This window comes from Spermophilus citellus (genome assembly GCF_964194105.1).
Source record: "Spermophilus citellus genome assembly, chromosome: 6".
NCBI classification, from domain to species: Eukaryota; Metazoa; Chordata; class Mammalia; order Rodentia; family Sciuridae; genus Spermophilus; species Spermophilus citellus.
The window spans coordinates 162825818-162844593 of NC_138187.1; the positions used below are offsets into that span (position 1 = coordinate 162825818).

Sequence of the window (18776 nt, forward strand, 5' to 3'; positions counted from 1 at the left end):
GAAGTGGACAAGTGAGTTTCATCTCAAAGCTTGGGTTTCACTTGGGGCTTTCTGAGTGGTGCTGGGCATTATAGATGCAAGAGCGTCCCTGACTTTTTTTCTTTTTTTTTTTTCTTATTGTTGGTCGTTCAAAACATTACATAGTTCTTAATATATCATATTTCACAGTTTGATTCAAGTGGGTTATGAACTCCCATTTTTACCCCGTATACAGATTGCAGAATCACATCAGTTACACTTCCATTGATTTACATATTGCCATTCTAGTGACTGATGTATTCTGCTGTCTATCCCATTATCTACTATCCCCCTCCCCTCCCCTCCCCTCCCCATTTCTCTCTCTACCCCCTCTACTGTAAATCATTTCTTCCACTTGTATTATTCTTCTCTTACCCCTCCTTTCCTCTTATATGTAATTTTGTATAACCCTGAGGATCACCTTCCATTTCCATGCGATTTCCCTTCTCACTCCCTTTCCCTCCCACCTCTCATCCCTGTTTAATGTTAATCTTCTTCCCAAGCTCTTCGTCCCTACCCTGTCCTTGGTTACTCCCCTTATATCAAAGAAGTCATTTGGCATTTGTTTTTTAAGGATTGGCTAGCTTCACTTAGCATAATCTGCTCTAATGCCATCCATTTCCCTCCAAATTCTATGATTTTGTCATTTTTTAATGTAGAGTAATACTCCATTGTGTATAAATGCCACTTTTTTTATCCATTCATCTATTGAAGAGCATCTAGGTTGCTTCCACAATCTTGCTATCGTGAATTGTGCTGCTATGAACATCGATGTAGCAGTGTCCCTGTAGCATGCTCTTATTAGGTCTTTAGGGAATAGACCGGGAAGGGGAATAGCTGGGTCAAATGGTGGTTCCATTCCCAGCTTTCCAAGAAATATCCATACTGCTTTCCAAATTGGCTGCACCAATTTGCAGTCCCACCAACAATGTACAAGTGTACCCTTTTCCCCGCATCCTCTCCAGCACTTGTTGTTGTAGGACTTCATAATGGCTGCCAATCTTACTGGAGTGAGATGGTATCTTAGGGTGGTTTTGATTTGCATTTCTCTGACTGCTAGCGATGGTGAGCACTTTTTCATGTACTTATTAATTGATTGTATGTCCTCCTCTGAGAAGTGTCTGTTCAGGTCCTTGGCCCATTTATTGATTGGGTTATTTGTTATCTTATTGTCTAATTTTTTGAGTTCTTTGTATACTCTGGATATTAGGGCTCTATCTGAAGTGTGAGGAGTAAAGATTTGTTCCCAGGATGTAGGCTCCCTGTTTACCTCTCTTATTGTTTCTTTTGCTGAGAAAAAACTTTTTAGTTTGAGTAAGTCCCATTTGTTGATTCTAGTTGTTAACTCTTGTGCTATGGGTGTCCTATTGAGGAATTTGGAGCCCGACCCCACAGTATGTAGATCATAGCCAACTTTTTCTTCTATCAGATGCCATGTCTCTGATTTAATATCAAGCTCCTTGATCCATTTTGAGTTAACTTTTGTGCATGGCGAGAGAAAGGAATTCAGTTTCATTTTGATGCAAATGGATTTCCAGTTTTCCCAGCACCATTTGTTGAAGATGCTATCCTTCCTCCATTGCATGCTTTTAGCCCCTTTATCAAATATAAGATAGTTGTAGTTTTGTGGATTGGTTACTGTGTCCTCTATTCTGTACCATTGGTCCACCCGCCTGTTTTGGTACCAGTACCATGCTGTTTTTGTTACTATTGCTCTGTAATATAGTTTGAAGTCTAGTATCACTATACCGCCTGATTCACACTTCCTGCCTAGCATTGTTTTTGCTATTCTGGGTCTTTTATTATTCCATATGAATTTCATGATTGTTTTATCTATTTCTACAAGAAATGCCGTTGGGATTTTGATTGGCATTGCATTGAACTTATAGAGAACTTTTGGTAATATTGCCATTTTGATGATGTTAGTTCTGCCTATCCATGAACAGGGTATATTTTTCCATCTTCTAAGGTCTTCTTCTATATCTCTCTTTAGGGTTCTGTAGTTTTCATTATATAAGTCTTTCACCTCTTTTGTTAGGTTGATTCCCAAGTATTTTATTTTTGGGGGGGATATTGTGAATGGAGTAGTTGTCCTCATTTCGGTTTCAGAGGATTTGTTGCTGATATACAGGAATGCATTTGATTATGCGTGTTGATTTTATATCCTGCCACTTTGCTGAATTCATTTATTAGCTCTAATAGTTTCTTTGTAGACCCTTTTGGGTCTGCTAGGTATAGAATCATGTCATCTGCAAATAGTGATAATTTAAGTTCTTCTTTTCCTATTTTTATGCCTTTAATTTCTTTTGTCTGTCTAATTGCTCTGGCCAGTGTTTCGAGGACTATGTGGAACAGAAGTGGTGAGAGAGGGCATCCCTGTCTTGTACCAGATCTTAGAGGGAATGCCTTCAATTTTTCTCCATTCAGAATGATGCTGGCCTGTGGCTTATCATAGATTGCTTTTACAATGTTGAGGTATGATCCTGTTATCCCTAATTTTTCTAGAGTTTTGAACATAAAGGGATGCTGTACTTTGTCAAATGCTTTTTCTGCATCTATCGAGATGATCATATGGTTCTTATCTTTAAGTCTATTGATGTGGTGAATAACATTTATTGATTTCCGTATGTTGAACCATCCTTGCATCCCAGGGATGAATCCTAATTGATCATGGTGTATAATTTTTTTGATGTTTTTGAATCCGATTCGCCAGAATTTTATTGAGGATTTTTGCATCTAGGTTCATTAGAGATATTGGTCTGTAGTTTTCTTTCTTTGAAGTGTCTTTGTCTGGTTTAGGCATCAGGGTGATGTTGGCCTCATAGAATGTATTTGGAAGTTCTCCCTCTTTTTCTATTTCCTGAAATAGCTTGAAAAGTATTGGTGTTAGTTCCTCTTTAAAGGTTTTGTAAAACTCTGCTGTATACCCATCCGGTCCTGGGCTTTTCTTAGTTGGTAGTCTTTTGATGGTTTCTTCTATTTCCTCTATTGTTATTGGTCTGTTTAGGTTGTCTATATCCTCCTGACTCAATCTGGGCAGATCATATGACTTAAGAAATTTATCGATGCCTTCACTATCTTCTATTTTATTGGAGTATAAGGATTCAAAATAATTTCTGATTATCTTCTGTATTTCTGAAGTGTCTGTTGTGATATTGCCTTTTTCATCCCATATGCTAGTAATTTGAGTTCTCTCTCTTCTTCTCTTCGTTAGCATGGCTAAGGGTCTGTCGATTTTATTTATTTTTTCAAAGAACCAACTTTTAGTTTTGTCAATTTTTTCAATTGTTTCTTTTGTTTCGATTTCATTAATTTCAGCTCTGATTTTAATTATTTCTTGCCTTCTACTTCTTTTGCTGTTGTTTTGCTCTTCTTTTTCTAGAATTTTGAGATGAAGTATGAGATCATTTATTTGTTGGTTTTTTCTTTTTTTAAGGAATGAACTCCAAGCAATGAATTTTCCTCTTAGAACTGCTTTCAATATGTCCCATAGATTCCAATATGTTGTGTCTGTGTTTTCATTTAACTCTAAGAAGTTTTTAATTTCCTCCTTGATGTCTTCTAAAACCCATTGATCATTCAGTAACCTATTGTTCATTCTCCAAGTGATGCATGATTTTTCCTTCCTTCTTTTATCGTTGATTTTCAGTTTCATTCCATTATGATCAGATAGGATGCATGGTATTATCTCTACTCCTTTATATTGTCTAAGAGTTTCCCTGTGACATAATATATGATCTATTTTTGAGAAGGATCCATGTGCTGCTGAGAAAAAAGTGTAACTGCTTGATGTTGGGTGGTATATTGTATATATGTCAATTAAGTCTAGGTTGTTAATTGTGTTATTGAGTTCTATAGTTTCCTTATTTAACTTTTGTTTGGAAGATCTGTCCAGTAGTGAGAGAGGTGTGTTGAAGTCTCCCATGATTATTGTATGGTGGTCTATTAGACTCTTGAACTTGAGAAGAGTTTGCTTGACGAACATAGCTGCACCATTGTTTGGGGCATATATATTTATGATTGTTATGTCTTGTTGGTGTATGGTTCCCTTGAGCAGTGTGCAGTGTCCCTCTTTATCCCTTTTGATTAACTTTGGCTTGAAATCTATTTTATTAGATATGAGTATGGACACTCCTGCTTGTTTCCGCAGTCCATATGAGTGGTATGATTTTTCCTAACATTTCACCTTCAGTCTATGTATATCTTTTCCTATCAAATGCGTCTCCTGTAGGCAGCATATTGTTGGGTTTTGTTTTGTGATCCATTCTACTAGCCTGTGTCTCTTAATTGGTGAGTTTAAGCTATTAACATTTAGGGTTATTATTGAGATATGGTTTGTTCTTCCAGCCATATTTGTTTATTAATGTTACTAAACCTGATTTGTTTTCCTCTTTGATTACTTTCCCCCCTTTACTGTCCTACCTCCCACTGTTGGTTTTCAATGTTATTTTCCATTTCCTCTTCCTGTAATGTTTTGCCAAGGATTTTTTGAAGAGATGGTTTTCTAGCTGCGAATTCTTTTAACTTTTGTTTATCATGGAAGGTTTTAATTTCATCTTCCATCCTGAAACTTAATTTCGCCGGATACATGATTCTTGGTTGGAGCCCATTTTCTTTCAGTGTTTGAAATGTTATTCCAGGATCTTCTAGCTTTCAGAGTCTGTGTTGAGAGATCAGCTGTTATCCTGATTGGTTTACCCCTAAATGTAATCTGCTTCCTTTCTCTTGTAGCTTTTAAAATTCTCTCCTTATTCTGTATGTTGGGCATCTTCATTATAATGTGTCTAGGTGTGGATCTCTTATGATTTTGCACATTCGGCGTCCTGTAGGCTTCTAGGATTTGGGATTCTGTCTCATTCTTCAAGTCTGGGAAGTTTTCTCGTATTATTTCATTGAATAGATTGTTTATTCCTTTGGTTTGGAGCTCTGTGCCTTCCTGTATCCCAATGACTCTTAAGTTTGGTCTTTTAATGTTATCCCATATTTCTTGGATGTTCTGCTCATGGTTTCTTAGCAGACTTGCTGAGCTGTCTATGTTCTTTTCAAGTTGAAATACTTTGTCTTCATTGTCTGATGTTCTATCTTCTAGGTGATCTACTCTGCTGGTAGTATTCTCAATTGAGGTTTTAAGTTGGTTTATTGCTTCCTGCATTTCTAGGATTTCTGTTTGTTTGTTTTTTATAACCTCTATCTCCCTGTGAAATTGATCTTTTACTTCCTGGATTTGTTTATGTAGTTCCTTGTCAAAGTGATCTTTCATTGTCTGATTTTGCTGTCTCATGTCTTCCTTGAGTCTCCAGATCATCTGAAGCATGTATATCCTGAACTGTTTTTCTGACATTCCATCTGTTGCAGCTATTACCTCTTCTAAAGCTGAGTTGACCTGCATTGCTTGTGGTCCTTTCTTTCCTTGTCTTTTCATACAGCTCGCGTTTCTTTCTGCTTGGTGAAACTGTTGTGTTTTTGAAATTTTCCCCCTATTTATTTATTTTGCTCTTGTATAGTTGGAAAATCTCCCTTGCAGGGCGGGTAGTGGCTGTGCTCCTCCTCTAATTAGGGTGATCTGTCTACCACTCTGGTTGGTCGCAGGTCTGCCCACCCTGCGGGCACGGGTGGCAGCTCTGCTCTGCCCCCACTCCAATTGTGGTGACGTAACTACCACGCCCTCGGGTCGTTGGTCCTGATCCGGATGTGGGCGGCGGCTCTGCTCGGCCCCTACTCCAATTGGTGTGACGTGTCTACCGCGCTGGCAGGCCTCTAGGCCTGTTCCGCCGGTGGGTCGAAGGTCTGCCTACCTTGCGGGCTCGGGCGGCAGTTCTGCTCAGCCCCCACTCCCAATGGGGGTACCTGACTGCCTCTCCAACGGGTCGCTGGGCGCTGGGCCTTTTCCAGACACGGACAGCGGCTCTGCTCCACCCCTGCTCCAACCAGTGTGATGTGACTGCCTCGGTGCTACGTGTCTGTCCACCATGCTGGCAGGCTACCGGGCCTGTCCTGCCAGTGGGACGCAGGTCTGCCTACCTTGCAGGCTCAGACGGCGGCTCTGCACAGCCCCTACTCCAAATGGGCTGACTTGGCTACCACGCCATCGGGTCCCTGGTCCTGTTCTAGGCGTGGGCGTCTACTCTCTTCTGCCCCAGCTGCAGTTGGGGTGTCGTGATACCACGCCGGTGGGTCACTTGGCCTGCTCTGGGCGCAGGCGGCAGCTCCACTCTGCCCCCCTGGCCCCCACAGCACCCAGCAGGACCCGGACAGAGAAACAGTCACCTCAGGTTCCCCAACCCTGGGCCAAAGCAGCTTCGGGAGCCAGAACCCGGCCTCTCCAATCCCGGCTCACGCTCCACTAGGAGCAGGCTCCAAGGAGCGACCCCCGCGGGTTCCCCTGCCCCAGGCCAAAGCAACTCCGGGAGCCAGAGCCTGGCCGCTCCAAGCTCTCCGAGCTCGGTGCACGCTCCGCTGGGAGCAGGCTCAAAGACGCAGTCCCCGCGGGCTCCCCAGCCCCGGGCCAAAACTGTTCCGGGAGTCAGAACCCAGCCACCCCGTGCTCAGCGCACGCTCCACTTGGAGCTGGCCTCAACACGCAGTCTCCGCAGGTTCCCCAGCCCTGGGCCTGAGCAGCCCCAGGAACCAGATTCCAGCCGCTCAGAGCCCGGCGCACGCCTTGCCAGGAGCGAGCCCCTAGGAGTATTCTCCACTGGTTCTCCAGCCCCGAGCCTGAGCGATCTGTCTGCGAGACGCAGGCAAATACCAGCCTGAAATCACCTGTCCCGTAGCTGAATGAGCTGAGATCAGTAGAAAACAGGGATGATTACATCAGCTCTCCAAGATGGCGGCTGCTGTCCTCCTCCGTGGTCCGACCGGTGTCGAGAACAGAACTGGACCGCTTCTCTCCTCTGTCTCAAAGCCGGAACTCAGCACTAAGCACAGCCATTGCACCACTGGCAGGAGCCCCCAGAATCCGCATCGCTGCACCCCCGCTCCGGCACCTCGCCGCTTCCCAGCGCGCGCCGCAGACTCCAGCTGCGGGGCTCGACCCTCCGTGCGGAGAAATCGCCCGCGTCCGAGCCCCCGCAGCCGAACCTCGCGCGATGGAAATCCGTCCACTAGATTCTGGAGCACCTCAATTTCACTGGAAATTCCCAACAAGATAGCCTTCAGCTGTTTCACCTCGTCTTTCTCCCTCACAGTGATGCGGCACACTGGGGTGATGCACTCCCTTCGCTGCCATCTTCTGAGTCTCCGTCCCTGACTTTTTCATATGCACTTGCCGAGTACCAGGCATGACCAACTGCTGCTGGGACTGACCCAAAGGGCAGGGCTTTTTCGGGCCAGCAGAGGCCACAGTAACCTAATGTTCTATTAGAATGAACTAGGGCCACTTTTTAGAACTTACCACAACGCGGTCTTGCAGAGGTGCTGATGTATTAATGTCTGATTGTCCTCTGGAGGGTACCACAGAGGGCCTGGGCAGCAGGAGGAGCTCCGTCTTGGAGTGCTGACCAGGACTCTTCGGAGAACATTTGTAGGAGTACAACATGCCTGAGTCACTCACACACCTGTTCGTGCCCATGGCTCTAGCCAGGTAACCCCAAGTGGGTAATGTGGCTTCCAGGGACACCAGGTAGGGGCTTATTATCATAGAAGGAGCCAAGACTCAGCAGCACCATGTCTGGACTCCTCAGCGGAGCCTGGCTGTAGAGCAGGTCAGCTGATGGGACAGAGGAGGAAGCCCCAGGGCCACTGAGTCTAAGTTCAGGTCTCAAGACCTCACTCCATGGTGTTGAGCAGACCCCATGACAGGTGGAAAGGGAAAGGAAGAGCGAGACCCAGTGCTCTGCTCGCGACTCACTGTGGTGACCGTGGCCGGGGCAGGAGTGAGACTCATCTGCACGGGGCCCCTGGAGGATTTGTTGTGTTCCTCTGTGCTGCACAAGTCGCTTCCAAGCCGGCTCTGCGGCCACTGCCAGAACATTGCCTGAAGTAAATCCCTGAACCTCAGGCCAAGGAGTCTATCCAACAGCTGTGGGGTGGGCCCAGGAATCTGTCTCTATCAGGGCTCCTGGTGCCCCCAGGCACCTCCAAGGAACTGTGCTCTGGCCACCCCGTCTCCATTTAGTATTACCAGCCTCGGGGAACTAACTGGTGCCACCAGCATGTTCCTGTCCGTCCCCCTTGACTTGCTCCTGTGTCATGTGACACTCTGAGCTGTGCCTCCCAGCCAGTCCCATGCTGACCCTTCAACACACACACACTTCACACCAATTCAACTCAGCAAATGTTTATTGGGCACCTACGAGAGTCAAGGCATACAGTACCAGGTGCTATGGGGCACACAGACGGGGAGGCCAGGCCTCACCTGGAAAGCTGGACAGTCCAGTGGGGGAGACTCCTTAACAGGAGGAGAGGCAGGACCAGGTGAGCTCTGGGGCTGGGGTGGGAGATCAAGCAGGCTGGCTTGGATGGTCAGTGTGGGCGTTGCAGTAGTCCTGGGGGTTGAGCAGGACTCAGAGGTGGACTGGAGCCAGGACACCTGAGTTCCAGGGAGTGAAGAGTACAGTGGCTGCTCAGGAACAGGGAACCAACTGCCTTGGCTGAAACGGGAGGCTGCAGGGCTAACAGGGAGTCAGGCTGGAGAGCAGACGGAGGCCCGATGGTGGGCCTCATTGTGCAGGCAGAGGTGAGCCACAGAAGGCTTCTGAGCCAGGGAGTGATGTGATCTCAGGTCCTCATCTCTGGGCACACAGCTGTGAGGAGCATATTTCTCTCCTTTGCTCTGGATTCTTGGCACAAAGCAGACACAAGCCTGGGCCTTGGGCCTCAACCTTCCTGGGCTGCCCAAGGCTAGGAAGCAGTGGCCTTGCTAGGTGACGGTCAAGCTCACTCACAGTTTGCACCCTCTGAGAGAAGGAAGCTAGGCGTACAGCGGGCAGGGCACAAGGCAGCACACAGCAGACCTCAGTCACCTAAGCAGGGCAAGGATGCGCTCAGGGAAAACAGGAGAGCCCACAACCACGGAGCAGAGCGAGATGCCAAATCCACATCACCAGCTAAACCATCCCCAGGGGGCTTCCGTGTAACCTCCCGCCACCCTGCCGCCCCCACCAGCAGGCGGGGCCTGCAGAATGGCCCAGTGGGATCAGAGCGAGGGCTTCTAGGTGCTCTACTCCTAGGGGACTCTCTGCTCATGGAGGCTCCTTGGACACTGCCTAACTGTCCAGAGAGGAGGGGGAGTGGCGCCCACCCCCTCCAGGGCCACCCCAGCCTGGGAAGGGATGTGAGGCCACCGCTGTCCAGGTGGACACTGCAATGCTGGTCAGTGAGGGCTCCCCGAGGACCTCCACACCACCTGAAGCTGGAGCTTGGGTGGGGAGCCCGGAGGCGGGTGAGGTCACGGCTGGGTTGCCAAGGAGAAAGGCTCCCGGGGTGCTGCCGTGAGCCTCTGCGCCTGACCCAGCAGGGCCCCCAGCTCCATTGCTGATGGTCCACAGGCAGGGATAGGAGCTGCAGAGGGGAGAGAGAGTGAGACGGTCAGATGGCACCCAGGGAGGAATACCCCAGGCAGGAGAGGGCTCTGGCCATGCCTGCTTCCAGCAGTGGCACAAACAGGCCCCACTTCTGCAGAAAAGCCAAGAGACGTCGTGAGAGGTAGTGGCATGAAATCAGTTGTCCTGACACCAAATCACGGTGCTGGCCTGGCCCCTGGCAAGGCGTTCCATTCTCTGGTCTCACCTGCAGCCCATAGAAAGCAGGTAGGACCATGCAAGGAAGGACTAGGACTACAGACTGTGAGAATGGTCCCCCCCCCCCCGGCCAGGAGTGGCAGTGTGGCTGACCACTGCTGTTGGAAGCGCTGGGTCTGAATCCTAGCTCCACCTCACATGAGCCCTGTGACCTCGAGCAGAGTGGTTAGGAACTCTGGGCGTCTGCTTCTTCAGCTTCAAGGCTCGCAAGGGAGTGATGTGATCTCAGGTCCTTACAGACCTGAGAGGTTGTTGCAAGGACTCAATGAAAAGGTGAGTATATGGTGCCTGGCACGTGACACTCAGTAAACAGTGGTAGTTATTATGACATCTCTTCCTGGTCCCCACCTGTCAGCTAGGGTCCCTGGCAGGAAGCCTGGGGCTGACCACTTTTTTGCCATCTCTACTTCTACAGCCCTGGTTCAAGACTTGGTTGCACATTGGAATCACTCAGTGAGTTTAGAGATGGAAAAAAGTTAGATGCCTGGGCACCATCCCCTGGAGATTCGATGCTCATAGTAGCTCCGATCTACAGAGTAGTTCAGGCTATTTCAGGAGATAGGAAAGTCAGAGCTAGGGGAGGCCAGGAACACAGCCCAAAGTCAAAGTCAGCAACGGGCAGACAGCATCACCTCTGCCAGACTCAAGCCACCCGTTCTTTCCCCTCCACCACCCTGAGATGCTGATCCCCAGAAGCCAGCTGGACACAGCCCTCTGGGGTGAGACCGCACCTCGGGGCCCAGCACTACATCTGGTCTAGCGCCAGGCTGTGAGCCATGTCCCCACCGTGCCCCCTTTCAGAGGGGGAGACATAAGAGAACAGGGGCAGCCAAGGGCCTCAATTCCTCAGTGTATTTTTACATATTTGCTTTTTAATGCACCTATACTTGATGTTGTGTGTGTGTGTGTGTGTGTACGTGTGTGTACATGCCTTATTTGTTATAGCCTCAGTTTAAAGTGTTTCTGGCTGGTTCCAATGATCCCAGGCCACCGGTTTTCTCCCCTTTAAACATACAATGTCAATGCCACAAGAATAGAGCAGACACCCAGGTGGCTGCTTCGCCAACGCCCTTCCTGCCGCCACAGAGGTCGGTCCTCTTGGACCCTTTACATCTTAGCTGCTGAGGAGTCAGGACCTCAGGTGAGGCTGAGCCACTCTAGCAAGAAGAAGCCTCTGGGTCCCCAGAGGACAGTGAGGCTCCGAGTCCACGCAAGAGCGAGCTTACCTGGGCCCTGGGTTGATGGGGCCGTTGGTGTGGGGCACAGACAGGATGCTGGCGTGGGGAGTGGAGGACAAGGACGTCCAGCCATCGGCTCCCGAAAACACTTGCAGATTATTGCTTGAGCTTTCTATCAAATTCACTTTGGAGAAATGACAACGAGTCAAACTCACGGCACACACAGAACACGTAAAGATGGTGACCAGGGACATCAGCTGGAGCAAAACATAACTGTGGCTTACACTGCGAGGCAATGGCCCGTCGTCAGTCCTTCTGAGGGTAGTGGAGCAGAAGGGGCTTGGGCTACTGAAGCAGCACATGCCAGTGTCACAGAGGTCCCTTCACAGCCCACCTCCAGCTGACAGAGGCTCCCAGGGGGGCGTCTGCACTCAGTGACACGGACTGCCCACTCCTTCCCCACATTCACTCCCCTGGAGAACAGGCCAAACAGCTTCTCTCCTGCTGGAGGGCCCCCGGGCCCAGAGAGATTCCTAGGTCCTTATTCTCCTCAGTGCCCCCCAAGCAGCTCTGAAGGTCTCGAGAACAGTGTCTTCTCAGAGGAAGGAAGACTGCATGACCTCATGCCTCTGTGGGCCTGAAACACTAGAAGACAGCGGTACCAAGGTGGACAGAAAGTGGCCCAGAGCACCAGGGGTGGACAGAGAGTGGCCAGAGCACCAATGGTGGATGCAGAATGGCTCAGTGCACCAGGGGTGGGCAGAGAGTGGCCAGAGCACAAGGAGTGGACAGAGAGTGGCCAGAGCACCAGGGGTGGACACAGAGTGGCCCAGCGCACCAGGAGTGTGGAGAGGGGGAATGAGGTTGGCCAGAGGATGCAGACAGGCAGGACTGTGGAGGAATCAGTCTGGAGCTGAGCGTGCAGCTCGAGGCCTATGGTCTCTACGGCTGTACTATACTGGACTTACTAAGAGCACAGATTTCAGGTGCTCTAACCTAAAAAGTAAAAAGGAAACTACATGAGAAAATGGAATTTCGATTTGCTTTACTCTGGAGATCACATTATACACCTTAAATATAAACAGTTTTATAGGGAAAGAAAGAAAAGGTCTTCTATTTCTTTGAATGGTCATTTGTATAAACATGACTGTAAGAGAGAAGGGGCAGGAAGGGGAAAGGGCAAGAGAAGAGGGTGAGGACAATTCCAAGTGTGCCCCTGGTACTGTGCTCTGAACGTGTCCCACAAAGTCTCTGGTCTCTGCTGCCACCGTGCTGAGAGGTGGGACTGCGGGAACCCTCCTGGGGATGGAGCGGGGCCCCTGCCATGGGAGTGGGTTCCTGAGGACAGCATCCATCAGCGCCTCCCCCATCCGCAAGATGACGTCTGCCTCATCACCACCCAGCAGGAAGACCCCCACCAAATGCCTCTGTCTTGGTCTCGGGCACCCCAGCCTCCACAGCTGTGAGGAGGTGGGTTCTGCTCTCTACACACGGCTGCACAAAATGGACAAGACTCCGGCCATGCTGCCCCTTTTAGTGAGCTGACACTTGCAGCCTCATGGGGCTCAGCCCTTGCATCTTCTAGCAGCCCCCCCTCAATACCCTGTTCAGAGTCTGTTCCCCAGACGGTGAGGCTCCTGCACCCTCCATGTCCACCTGGAACTCCACGTATCATCCATCCTTCACTCCTGCCCACGTTGACCTTGTCTACTCAAGACCCTGTCTACTCAAGTAGACCTTGTCTGCTCCAAGACTCGGTCTAAATGACCACCCCTCTGGGCAGCCTCCTCTGCCTGCCCAGATCCAGTTGGTCTTTTCCCTCCCAAAGGAAAACCTAAGGTGCCTGTGCCTCTCCTGGGGTCTTGTGAAGATGCAGACCTGGACCAGGAGTCCAGCCTGAGTGTCTAGAGTGCTGGCAAGTTCCCAGGTGATGCTGCAGGTCTGAGGCCCCCTTAGAGCGCTTCCTGCATTTTGTTAGGGTTATTTATCTGTTTGTAAAGCCCTGTGTTCCCCAGAGAGCAGCTGTGTGTTCTTCCCCTCTGTCCCCACCACCTACAGAACTGGGGGCAGAGCAGGTGCTAGGAGAAGCCCTGTGTGTGCGGAGCCCGGGAAAGGACCCGGCAGCAGAGTGAGCCTCCGCTCGGTGACCAGGATCACGAAGCCGCACATTCTCCCCTCCAGGCAGCCGTTGTTGGGGTTGCCAACAGTTGCTGCCTCAGGGCAGGCACAGGGACAGGCTGCTTTCCCCTCCCCACACCCTGGAGCCTAATTAGCAGAAAGCCCTCTGAAAGGCAGAGCCCCAGGTGCCACTGAGGGAGGAAGGGGCTGGGATGTAAACACCCACCATCTCCCTGCCCTGAGCTTTACCTATTTGTTTTATTCAACATTGATCTCCTTGACAGAATCCCCATAATGTCAGGTATTTGATCATTCTGTTCATGGGCCTAAAGCAGAGACTGGCATATAGTCAGTCCTCAATAAATGGCTATTGCATGAATCATCAACTGCTCCTTCCCCACCCCACCCCCCCACCCCCCTCTCTCTCTCAAATCTAAGAACAAAGCAACGGGCCTGGGCGTACACATGGCCAAGGTGGATAAGATAGCAGTGAGTGAGAAAAACACACGCACACACAAATTGCCGGCTTTAAAAACCATCAGACTGCAAAAATGATTAAAGCTGAGTTTGTAAAACTCCAACTGAATCAAACTAAAGCTGGAACGTACCTAATTGTCCTAGTGTTCCCTGTACTGAGCCACCATGCAACTTTAAAAAGAGCCCCAGGAAGGCAACACACTGAGTATTTCAAACCCCGCAACTTGACTGGCCTTCAGTGATCAGCCTGAAACCACTCAGCACCCCGGCGCCCTGGGACGAAGCCTTTTGCACCCACTAGAAACCATCCGCCTAAGTGTTTGATGAAATAATTACAGAATTATAGAACACTAAAACCATTATGGGCAGACCACAGATGTTAGTATACAACAAGAAAGCAATGATGTGCCATATTAATGTGTAAGTACAGTGGAGGAAAGGGCTTCCCTCTCCAGACGCTACTTTTCACTTTCTTTCTTTCCCCTCCCCCACACCCCAGAGCCTAATTAGCAGAACCACACACCTGAGGGAGAGTGGTTCCTGTGCATGTACGCAGAAGGGTAGGGAGCTTGCCGGTGTCCTCGGAGCCCCGCATAATGCTCGCAGCCATGGTGGGTGTGGGGAGCAGGCAGGGGTAAGGACGTTGCATACTGGTAGTTGGCATTTCCTGCTGTGCACACGCCATCCGGATTGGAAAAGATCCAGCCTCCCACTGGAACAGACGAGGAAAATACAGGGACTGACACACAGAAATCAGGTGACCAGCTACTTTGCACACCATGTTTCTTGGGAATGACAGTGACCCTTCCCATGTGGAAATTCCACCACCCCTTCCCCATGAACAGGTGACCTGGTCTCTCTGGAGATGGACAGGTCCCATCAAGGTGTGCAAAACCACTAAATAACACTGCACCATGGCTATACCAATACAACCCGAATGCAGACGTTAACGGAAGCTATTCAAAATACAACCTGAAAGCTACTTCCTGATAATAAAAGTGCGTCCAGGAGGCCTCCGACTTGTGTCCAGCTCACTGGCCTCCACCAGGGGCTGCTTGGTGAGGTGGCAAGGAAGGAGCAAGTGCTCATTTCTGCCGGTGGGAAGGTGAGGCCTTCCGTCACCAACGGCACGCGGGACACTCCTGGCACAGAGAAAGAGCGCTGGCCTCGCACACCCTGGCAGCAAGCATTTTGCAGAATATTTTGGAAAATTGCAAAATATTTCATAGAAATCAGCTCGTGGAGATCCTGAACAGAAGATTCTACTTCAGGAGAGCTCCTGGGCAAAGAGAGACTCAGTAATTCAGGCCCTGAATAAGAAAGACATTCTCCCACCAGATCTCAGCTGAGCTGACAGATGATAATTCAGGCGAGGCCAGAGCTGCTCCTGAAGAACTGTGACCAAGGATTGTCACCTCAACGATGTGGAAAAGGACCTTGGAACTAGCACCCTCAGCCGTTGCTGAAACGCTCGTAAAGTGTAAGGAAGCACATAGCACAGAGTTCGGTCATTCCTGACAATCCTGTCATCTCCCCATGGTTGTGTAAGCATACGACCCAAGGTGTCCCTATCCAGAGAGTGAGGTCAAAGTAGGCCACCCCCAAAAAATATGCTTCTTTAGCATGTTATGAGACGGCCATGCAGTGGGCTGTGTCACAGGAGTCCTTCTGCAAGCTGCCCTTTGGTGGTGCAGGTGCACACCGTAGTGGAAGCCCACAGTGAACGTACTGCCCTGGTTCTGAGGCCCTCCTCAGCCTGTGTGGACTTGCCCTGAGACTCCACAGGACGTCCCAGATTCTTCTGCACAATGAGACCACTCTGTTCAGTGCATTTTCTTCCCTCCACCCCGCCAAGTGCCTATTTCTGTAGTTCAAAAGCTATTTAAGCTTCAACCATTCGCCACTTTCTTTGAGTTTTATCCTTTGCATATGGTTTTCATGATTCTGTACACTTATAAGTGTGTGTGCTTTTTTCCTGCTGATCTATCTATGGTTAGCTTATTTCATCAACCAATATTACTGAATCTTCAAAGGGAAAATTTAAGACTTCCCTACATTGAGTAGTGGACTCAAGATTCAGGCATCCAATGGGCAAAACCAGACAAGACTCCCCACCCCAGGACCACGTAGCTGGCCACATGTAACGTACACACCTTGAGAAGTTTGCCAAGAAGGCCACCGCACGTGAACTGAGAGAAGGCGTGTCTCTCTGCGTGTGGCACTAACCTCAACAAAAGCCTTGGTAAAGTCACTTTAAAAAGTGCGCTTCTGAAAGCCAGCTCTCTGTGTGGCTGTACTACCATTTCTGGCATGGAAGTTAAGGTTTAGGGGAGGGAGGAGCGAAGAATCCACAGCTTTAAAATGGCCACAGGGATCTTGGCAAGCCACCGCAACACAAATTAAAGGGTGTGTCCACGGGTTAACTTTTCCATGAGTTGCTCCTGGAACCTCCGCGGGCTCCCTCCACCAGGAGCCTCCTCCACCCGCTGGGATGTGGAGACAGTGGTACCCTGTGGGAACACCCAGCGCTGCCCTCTGACTCCCGGGCGTACTTCTCCAGCCTCCCTTGGCCTTTCAGCCCAAATGCAGACTCTCCTCATCTGTGAGGCCGCAGCTGCTTGAGGCCACACAGGCACTAGGGACCAGCTCCAAAAGTAGCAACCACTAGGAACAGGGGAAATCCAGAACTGACCAGAGAGGGTCCAGGTGGGAGATGGGCCCAGGATGCCCTTCGCTTCACTCACATGAAAATTAGGGTTAAGAAAGTCTTCATTCCCATTCTTACCTCCTGCCTAAGACTTGTTTGACCCCTATGAGTGGAAGAGACCATGAGTGGGTCTCCATGTGGACTAGGCCTTAAGTGGTCATGAAGGCAAAGGTCTGAATGCAGGGGGGACACTCCCAGTGTAGCCCAGCGCCTCCCACCTACGTTCCCCAACTCACAGTGAGAGTAGGCCACGTGCTGGCTCTCACAGACAGCCTCCGGAAGGTCTTTGGGGTGGTTTCTGAAACAGCAGTGAAAGTGACAGCTCATTGTTCAAGTCCAGCATGAAGCACACCCCAAATCCTCTAAGGAGAGCAACACAAGTCTCAGAATAAGAAGACCAGACTCCCCTTTCCTCAAAGCTGACCTCCTCTCCCATTCTCCTTCCTCTACTTGTGCAGTGGCTCTGTGTATCTCAGATCTGCTGTTGTCCCCAGTACCATATGGACAGCCATCCCTGTTCAGCTCCATCTTACTGGGTCATGATTCAGATAATAATGACAACAGCTAAGATTTGTGCAGGTCTTTGAGACACAATCACACATGTGATCTGCTAGGTCGACCAACAGCCCTGTGAAGGGAATATTGCTATGCCATTTTGCAGATTAGATCTATTAGTTATAGATCTCAGGGAGGTAGACTGACACAGGCATGATCAAACAGAGAGGAGGGACGAAACTGGGACTCCAAGTCAGGACCTCTTCCTTGAAGTTCTGAGATCTCTTTATTATACCATGCTGCTATCATTTGGGACCTGCAGTGGTGGCCAGGATTCTGTCATCTCACACATCCTTCTCCATTAGGACTTCAGCTATCTGAAGAAGTTATAAGCGTGTCCTCTACATCATCAAAATGTATTCATATATTGAACAGGACAGATTCTTGTGTGATATCTTTATAAGCATCTGTCCATTAGCCCAGAATCTTTAAGATGAAAAGGAAAATCAGGTAGTTATAAAAGTAGGTGAAAAGATTAGAAATTCAGGCAAAAAATTCTGAATACTTTAAAGGACATCGTATTTATATTCCAAGCCTTGTCAATAGAAAAATCAATGATCAGTACCACGCTCTGTTATTTTGCCCAAGAATGAAAAGCAAAGGTAGGGAGACAGCAAGTCACTGACCCAAAGTACATCACTCATGCCCTGTTACGTTTTGGATATAAGGTGTCCCCTGAAAAGTTCCTGTGTTAGATCACGCAGGTGAAGTGGTCAGTGATGAGCTGTAGCCTCACAATGGGTTAATCCTGATGGATTGGCAATCTGAATTGACCACTGGGTGGTAACCGTAGGCAGTTAGAGCATGGCTGGAGGTGGTCACTTGGGAGGTAGCCTTGGACTATATCCTGTCCCTGGCTCCTCCTCTGCTTCCTGGCTGCCATAAGATGACCAACTTTTCCCGGCCACTGCCCTTTTGCCACAGGCTCTGCTCATCTCAGGCCCAGAACGATGGAGTCAGCCCCGTGGACTGAGGCTCCGAAACTGTGAGCCCAAAATGAACTCTTCCTCTTCTAAGTTGTTCTTGTCAGGCATTTTGGTCCCAGTGACGAAAGGCTGACTAACACAGCCCTCCGTCTCTAATCACCCTTCTTCTCCCACCTGAATAATACGAGCCTCCCACCATTACTTACCCTTCCTGGGCTAAGTGTGGTTTTAAAACAACACAACTATTAAAACTGTACTACTCAGAGACAACTGGGGAAAGGCCACAGTGAATTGTTAAAAACCTAAATTACTTTTTAAACATGGTTGTGTTACTTTCAAGAACCTATGATAAACAGAGCCACCAGAACAGTGCAGCCAGTGGTCCTCTGGGACCACTGTGGTAAGGAGCAGGCAATTGCCATCCAGTTGAATTTGCTTATTTTATTTACATGAATATTGAAAACATTTCTATCCTTTCAGGACAATTGTGAGTTCCACATTTGCAGAAGTCCGTTCACAAAAACTCACTGGGATTTCTCTACTCACCTCTCCTTGGCGTCCAAGAAGGCCTTGGCAAAGGGGTTGTACTTGATCTTGAGGGCTGTTATCTTGCATTTGCAAAGACAAGAAGTGTCAGTGAGAGTGGAACAGGTGCAGGTAGATAGGTCCTTTGTCCCCAGTGTGAACTTGTGGGAAACCAGGAGAGTCCCCCCCACCACCACGTGTCTCTGCTTAGTCCTGTGTTAGGTCTCCCTTGCACTGGCCCTGGCCAAGGACCCTTCATTATGACAGGAGGTGAGAATGATCAGGGTCTTGCCAAGTGAGCCAAGAAGGGGCGGATTTTAGAAATAAGCAACATCCAAAGCACCAAACCCAGGATTCCTTCTTCTACTCACTTCTTTATTTTCAGTCATCACTGAGCACCAAGCACATGAGTTCCTTTTCTTGTCACTTGGGACATACTGAGGAGTGGTACCGCTGTGATCCTCCTCTCCTGGAGAGCACAGGCCAGTTCCCTCCCTCGTACATAATCATCGCCCACTGAGCCATGTTAATG

General features: G+C 49.1%; 1 protein-coding gene across 2 annotated transcripts in view; it reads right to left on the reverse strand.

Moving 5' to 3' along the window:
* Positions 1 to 8314: 8314 nt before the first annotated feature.
* The window catches only part of SFT2D2 (SFT2 domain containing 2), a gene marked incomplete at its 5' end in the record, with an annotated part of 52060 nt that continues 41598 nt past the window's right edge, over positions 8315 to 18776 (reverse strand). The window contains 5 exons of one of the 2 annotated variants that reach the window (XM_081299970.1): positions 8315 to 9519; positions 10985 to 11120; positions 14055 to 14243; positions 16475 to 16536; positions 18266 to 18327. In XM_081299970.1, the coding sequence (XP_081156096.1) occupies positions 9225 to 9519; positions 10985 to 11120; positions 14055 to 14243; positions 16475 to 16536; positions 18266 to 18327 (744 nt within the window). In that variant the 3' untranslated portion in view covers positions 8315 to 9224. The remainder of the gene's footprint in view (positions 9520 to 10984; positions 11121 to 14054; positions 14244 to 16474; positions 16537 to 18265; positions 18328 to 18776) is intronic. The other variant, XM_081299968.1, reaches the window with a different exon arrangement.